The 7,009-nt window shown below is 38.4% G+C and overlaps 1 protein-coding gene across 5 annotated transcripts; it reads right to left on the bottom strand.

Moving 5' to 3' along the window:
• Positions 1-645: 645 nt before the first annotated feature.
• Positions 646-6,352, bottom strand: LOC311291918 (H-2 class II histocompatibility antigen, E-S beta chain-like). 5 transcript variants are annotated; one of them, XR_014627631.1, is made up of 7 exons: positions 6,238-6,352; positions 3,805-4,080; positions 3,442-3,723; positions 2,503-2,635; positions 2,374-2,401; positions 1,276-2,238; positions 646-1,163 (listed from the first exon to the last, which is right to left on the bottom strand). XR_014627631.1 is itself a non-coding variant. In XM_084411273.1 (6 exons), exons 1-4 carry the CDS (start codon positions 6,344-6,346, stop codon positions 2,505-2,507), a joined length of 798 nt encoding a protein of 265 aa, XP_084267399.1. In that variant the 5' UTR covers positions 6,347-6,352; the 3' UTR covers positions 646-2,238; positions 2,374-2,401; positions 2,503-2,504. The 5 variants fall into 5 exon arrangements, 3 of the variants coding, with proteins under 3 accessions (XP_084267399.1, XP_084267400.1, XP_084267401.1); XR_014627632.1 differs by having other exon boundaries at positions 1,303-2,238; XM_084411273.1 differs by having other exon boundaries at positions 646-2,238.
• Between the last annotated feature and the right edge of the window lie 657 nt (positions 6,353-7,009).

The raw sequence follows: 7,009 nt of genomic DNA, 5'->3' as shown, positions 1-7,009 counted from the left end.
ATAGATTTTAAGAAAATATACTTATATTTACGTATTATACTTATATTTAAAAGTGTGTTAAAAGTAGAATTGTGAAAATAGCTAAAAGCATGAAGCCAATATACTTGTTATATATTTAAAGATGGTACAATTTTTTTGTAAGTATATTTGCAATGTACTATTGAAAAAGGAATATAAAAGCATAGTTTTTCCACCAGTGACGTGCTGCCACCTACTGGCAGGGTCCCGGTAGTTGCCATTCTGCAAGTCTCTTACAAAGCCTTATATCACAATAACAAGACAATCTCTGTCTGCAAGTTAGCGTCACAATGTGTAGTAGACAGTGGCGTTGTGCAGATCCACGGGTGGAAACGCAGATATTCTGTGTGGCGTTGATGTGCTTTATGAATTCATTCTTTATGTACTATCTCCTCATCGGAACTGAGCAAACTAGACTGACAACTATGAAGAACTTCAAAAGGGAAGAAGAAAACAGGAAACAAACTGAATACAGGAAGATTTAAGGACTGTTACAGGAATGTATAAACAACAGTTTTATGATCAGCCTGTCAAAGTAACAATCAAGTTAAACCAGTTTAGAAAAGTGCTAAAACTTACACACAGGCAAACCTGTTTCCAATCCAGGCATCATAAATAATAACAAACACCATTACAATGAGTCTTTATTGAGAAAATCACTTTCATAATACTGATGACATGCTTTTTATAAATCCAACTATTTATAACAGAATATACAACCTAAAATGTTACGTATAACTGAATCTTCAGTAATTAGAGAATGTCACAGTGGTTTTCTCCCAGTACACAGAACAACACACTGCAAAAAATGCAAATTCTTTTTTTTTTTTTTGTGATTTTTGCCTTTATTGTGATAGGATAGTATAGAGTGGACAGGAAGCAAGGTGGGAGAGAGACGGGGGACGGGATCAGGAAAAGTCCACGAGCCGGGATTCGAACTCGGGTCACCTGAAGCACAACAGCACCATATGAGGCTGCCCATGAGGCTATCGGTGCCGACGAATATCTAAAAATTCTTAAATCAAGATGCATTTACTAGAGAAGTAAAATTAGATAAGATATTATTTCTTGTTTTCCAGGGGAATTAATCAAAGTTAAGTGAGTTTTTGCTTAAAACAATCAAAATTATCTGTCCATGGGATAATCTTAATAATCTTAATATTCAAACAGAAATGTATTTTTCTTACCCCATGGACAGATAATTTTGCTTGTTTTAAGCAAAAACTCTCTTAATTTTGATTAATTCCCCCGGAAAACAAGAAATAATATCTTATGGCATTTTACTAATTTAGTAAATTCATCTTGATATAAGAATTGTTTTGATATTTGGACTGGAAACCAGACAAAAATACTAAGTAAGAAAAGCATATTTTGCAGTGTGGTGTTGTACTGCCATCTGGTTTAGACCACAACTATAAACTGGCCTTCATGAGCTCTTCCTGCTGTGTCTACAACTCCTACATACTAATATTTAAACTAACCATTTGTTACAATGCACTAATTGTGTACATACATGTTTTTACATTATACTTATTTTTATAAAATACTTGCATAGACTGTAATTGGATTGTGTAATTAAGATGTAATTACAGAAATGAATTCCATGTTGAGCTCTTAAGCCTCTCTTAAACCCAAACCTGTCCTAGCCGTACCCGTACCCCTCCACAATAGCAGCACTACAGGGACACAATAACTGCATTGCACTCATTTATTAATATAAGTAAATAGTAGTTAATGACACCTAATATAAAGTGTGACCCCACTTCCTAAAAATAATTGCAGCTTTTTATTGGTTTTACACAAAACTGTTTGTACCATTTCCCCAAACACAGCAAACAATACTCTATCATTTTCCCCATTCTCAGTCGGACATGACATCTTAATTACCAGCAAACTGGTCCAGCTATAAAAGGGCATGTGAATTCCCAGAGCAAACAAACTTTAGTGGGAGGTGGAGAAAGAGCAAGAGGTGGTGAAAGAGAAGGAGTGAGAGATGTAGAAGGAGAAGAGATGGGTCGAGTGGAAGAAGCAACAGGAGAAACCACAAGAAGACATGACATGAGTGACATCATTACTGTCAATAGTGCTGAAACATTACCCAGAAACATGAATCAGGTGCGACGCTCTAATTCTGTTTTCTTCATCATGTTTATTATGAAACAAGAGTTAGACTGTGTGATAGTTGAAGATGATGAGGCTCCTCTCAGTCAGAATGAGGACCTGCGGTTTGTGGGATTAATATTCATGTTACTGAGCTTGATTATTCAGTATTTCATTATATGTGACTGGTAAAGATAATGTTTGATCACACAGAAATGCTGTTATGCAGTTAACTGAGTGAAATGTCAAACTTACCATCATTAACGTGGTACTATGATCTTCTCTATCGAAATAAAAAGAGTAATTAGTTGAAAAATAAAATGTCATAATGTTTATAGTTAATTGTTGCACAGCTGGACTGAGTTCTGTCACTGGCGCTCTCACCTCTACAGCCCAGCTGATCTTATCTTGTAGTAAATGAATCCAGCAGCTGCTATGAGGATTCCCAGCACCAGTCCAGCAGTTTCAATGGTGAACAATAGTTGGATATTAAATTTAAACTCTGGGACAGGGGGGTCTGTGAGAGACAGACATCACAATAGCATTAAATACAGTAAGGGTTAATCCATGGCTAGCTGTGCATTAAACCGTTTTAAAGCATGACGTGAAAGTTCGTACCTGTGTCTGTTCAGCGTCTATAATGATACTATGAGTTACTTTAAAGGTTCACTCCACTTATTTTGGAAATAGGCTCATTTTCCAACTCCCCCAGAGTTAAACAGTTCAGAGTTTTACTGTTTTCGAATCCATTCAGCCGATCTCCTCTCATTCCTGCGTAATAATCAAGGACCTTTGCTGCCGTCCCATGAGTCCAGCAGGCGCAATGATATGACGCAGCGCCTGAAAATAGTCCCCAGCTCAGTAACTTCCAACATGACCGGCACTCAGTTTGCCTGTGCCTGCTGCACTCATGGGACGGCAGCAAAGTTTCCTGATTATTACGCAGGAATGAGAGTTTAGTTCCTAGCCATACTGGCCTAGAAAATCACAACTTTTCATTTTCAGTCGATCTTAGTACACGATGTAACTACAGAATAGTCAAAGTTTAAATGGGAACATTTTTGAACATTGCAGACATCACTGACCTCCATGACTTCTTGATTTATTTTGCTACGGACTCAACAACCCCCCCCCCCCCTCCCTTATGTTATTGTTTTTGCTTTTTTCTCTCTTTATATGTGGACATTTTTCATGGCATCTGTCTGTATATAGTTCATGTGAGCTTTGATATGTTCCTGGTATGATAAATACAATAAAGTATAACAGGTTATAGCAGGTTGAACTATTCCTGTATGTTGTATTACAGCAGGGCTTCTCTCTTACCCCAGTCGTAGATCATGGGTTTGCTGAAGCTGGCGTGCTCCACCACACAGGAGATCTTCTGCCCAGGTTTAGGAGTGTATTCCAGCTCAGAGTGGATCTGGTAGAGCCAGTCTCCATTCGGCAGCTCCACAGTGTTGGTCACATCAGACGTCACCACTACACCGTCCTGCAACCAGGACACTTTAATCGGCTCAGGGTAGAAGTCGTACACACTGCACATGACCAGAGCTGGGTGTGTTTTATCGCCCGGCGTCACTGAACTGAGCTTCACCTTCGGCTGCACTGAACCCAGAAGAGACACATACTCAATTACACCTAAAAATGTTTAACAGAAGAGTTCTGTGTGAGCCTCGCGTCCCGTACCTGTTTTGTTGTAGACGGCTGCTTCTGTAATTTCAGCGTTAGGTCTGCAGAACACGTCCACTTGAGCCTTCATTTGCTGTAATAAGCTTGGATTTTTGTTCCACATCTCTGCATTTCTCACTCCAAACTCAGTAAACCCCACAAACTTCCCCACAGTGCTGTTGAACTTTACGAATGGATATTTATTGAAGTAGAAGCCTTCAATGAACACCATGTCACTGAGATCAGGGGAGCTGTAGATGCATTGTGTCCACCGGTAATTATAATAGCCATCCGCTGAAAAATAATGTCTTCATGAGATTATTTTAACAATAAAAACACAAGCACTTGAACACATCAGCCTGATGCTGTTACTACTGGAATGTCCTTTCTAAAACATCATGTCCATATTACTAAAACATCTATACCTACATTGCCTGGAATAATGAGCAACGTAAGATCTCACAGAACAGAATTGAGGAGCTGCGTGTAAAATCCAAAGTCTGACATCAGTGGTGATGAAGTGTTTTGAGAAGTGTTAATAGTCACTTAGATCCACTCCAGTTTGCTTACAGGAAAGGAAAAGAGCAGGTGATGCCATCAATAGCTTGTTGCACTTGGTTTTAAAGCAGCTTGGGGATTCCGATGCTTATGCACGAGTGCTTTTTACTGAGTTTAGTTCAGCCTTCAGTACTGTTCAACCACATTTCTTAATTAAAAATTGAAAGCAGTAAATGTAAATCCTACAGTTATACAGTGGTATCACGCCTTTTTAACAAATAGACCTCAGAGAGTCAAAGTAAAGAATAGTTTATCTCCAGTGAAATGCTGTAGCACTGGCGTTCCTCAGGGCTGTGTGAGCTCTCCAGCTCTTCTTACGCTGTACACTAACGAGTGCTCAAGTAGGCACTCACACAACTACATTATGAAGAAGTCAGATGATACAGTCATTTTAAGTCTGCTGAAAAAACAAGATTCCTCTTCTATTTTTATTCTGAGATTAATTCATTTGTAGACTGGTGTGATGCTAATTTTCTAATAGTGAATACTAAGAAAACGGAGGAAATCAATTTTGATCCCAAGGGCGAGATCATATGCCCATAGTTGTTCATAATCAAGAAATCACACAGGTGCAATCATACAAGTACTTAGGAGCACATATAGACAAATCTCTAACATATAGAGCCAATGCAATGTAAGGGGGTTATGAGGAGGCCATGATTGGTAAGGGCCAGTGGGTGGGATGTGGCCAGGACACCGGGGTTACACCCCTGCTCTTTACGAGAAGTGCCATGGGATGTTTAATGACCACAGAGAGTCAGGACCTCGGTTTAACGTCTCATCCACAGGACGGTGCTCTTTGGCAGTATAGTGTCCCCGTCTCTACACTGTAAGCTATCAGGTTTTGTCGAAATGCTGGCTATGGAGTCCATCACAAATTTCCCTACCAAGGACAATAAAGTATATTTCATTTCATTTCACTTCATAACTAACAGTTTAAGAAGTCAAGTTGAGTCAAGTCACATTTATTTATACAGCGCTTTTTACACTACAGAGTGTTTCAAAGCAGCTTTACAGAGATAAGAGGAAAATAATGCAGCAAAGTTTGTTTCTAGAAGAAAATAGCGTCACAGTCCAGCTTAAGTAAGTTCAGTGATGGTACATTTTTGTTGTAAAAAAGTTGTTAATTTAGTTATATATATATATATACAGCCGCTCTGGAGAAAACAGTGATGTCATCGTCCAGCTCAGTTCAGTTCTCATATAATGATGTCAGTGCAGGCAGATCAATAATATTGTTGAATATTAAGTGTTAGAAATGTAAGAAAATGTTGCTGTTAAATCTTGCCAACACTGTTAAACACCAGAAACATCAGTATGTCCATAATATAATCAGGGGTGCACATAACGCTGATGCTCTGGTTCTCAAGGCAACACTGGAGATGATGCTGATACTCACACTTTACACACACAAATGAAATGAAAGAAAAAAAGAGAAGGGGGGGGGGGTTTGGGGTTAAATGTAACTTTCCTTTTCATTTATTATTTAAAGCTCACTTCAAGTACTTCGATACCACAACAAAAACTACTAGCCCAACTAATAAAGTTCAAACTTTCTTTTACAAAAAGTATAGAAAACCACAATAATGGTATCAGACAGTAGATATGACTCGAGCACTTTATTCCAGGTTCAAATATAATAACTATAATATTCAAGACTAAAGCTCTGAAACTTCAAAAAGGACACAAATGCATCATAAAGTATCATAAAAGTGCATGGTCCATATGACTATCTGAAGTCTTCTAAAGCCATAAAAGTGCTGTGTGTAGGAAACAGGCTGAACTTCAACTAACTGAAGCATTAGATTCAATTCAGTGAACAATGACGTATATTTCTCACACAAAGACTTGAGTCATAGCTATAATGTCTTTAGTAAAGCTGATTAATCTCACCTGCTCCAGTGAGGACAGACAGCATCAGAATGTGATGAAAACTCAAGAGCCCTGGCAGTGACATCTTCACACACACACACACACACACACACTCTTTCACAACTGACATAGCCAATACCCTGTTCATGTTAATGTGATCAGTGTCTAAAACCACTGACCAATCAGAGACTCTTTCTACATGTGTCAAGTGTTGCTGAGCGATATCATGCTTTCATTTTTAAACTACAGTTCAGATGCATTACATGTATGCTGTTGTGTGGTGTGGTGCTAACCCTAACCCTAACCCTAACCCTAACCCTCATTTAAACACCTATTACCTTATTTTAATTATTCTCCGGTTAGGTACAGTAAGTTAAATCTGTGAATCCGCGTCCGCCTGGACATTATCTTTCCACTCCTGGAAACTCCCTAACCCTTGTTCATGTAAAGCCTTTCTCCTCTTCGTCCTCCTTCTTCATGCATTCTGTGTCTCGTCCGCAACACAGACCACGGTAATGCTTGCATTTTGTTCCTCACTATGCTTTTTAATAAATGCTTAAAACATGAAGTGTGGGATGTTCTTCTTTATAAACCACTTTCTTCATATATGGTTTCAATGATTATTACAAGTGTCTTTCTTTATTTAACACTTCCTTAATAACTCGTTTAACAACAACTTCTGGTGTCTTGCTTTATAAAAACACTTTCATTATATAAGGTTACCACTGTGGTTGACTACAATACATAAGTGCTTCATACACAAAAAGGCGTATTTATAATAGAATAATTGCAT

This window comes from Rutilus rutilus, assembly GCF_951802725.1.
Source record: "Rutilus rutilus genome assembly, chromosome: 6".
Taxonomy (NCBI): Eukaryota; Metazoa; Chordata; class Actinopteri; order Cypriniformes; family Leuciscidae; genus Rutilus; species Rutilus rutilus.
The sequence above is the reverse complement of the archived record's forward strand: the minus strand, read 5'-3'. Positions and strand labels throughout refer to the sequence as shown.

Excerpts from the sequence above, each read along its gene's own strand:
- LOC311291918 (XM_084411273.1), bottom strand. The coding sequence starts at position 6,346 with ATGTCAGTTGTGAAAGAGTGTGTGTGTGTGTGTGTGTGTGTGAAGATG. Across the intron at positions 4,081-6,237 it reads GTCTGTCCTCACTGGAGCAG|CGGATGGCTATTATAATTAC; the intron begins GTGAGATTAATC and ends ATTATTTTTCAG. Across the intron at positions 3,724-3,804 it reads AGCCGTCTACAACAAAACAG|TGCAGCCGAAGGTGAAGCTC; the intron begins GTACGGGACGCG and ends TTCTGGGTTCAG.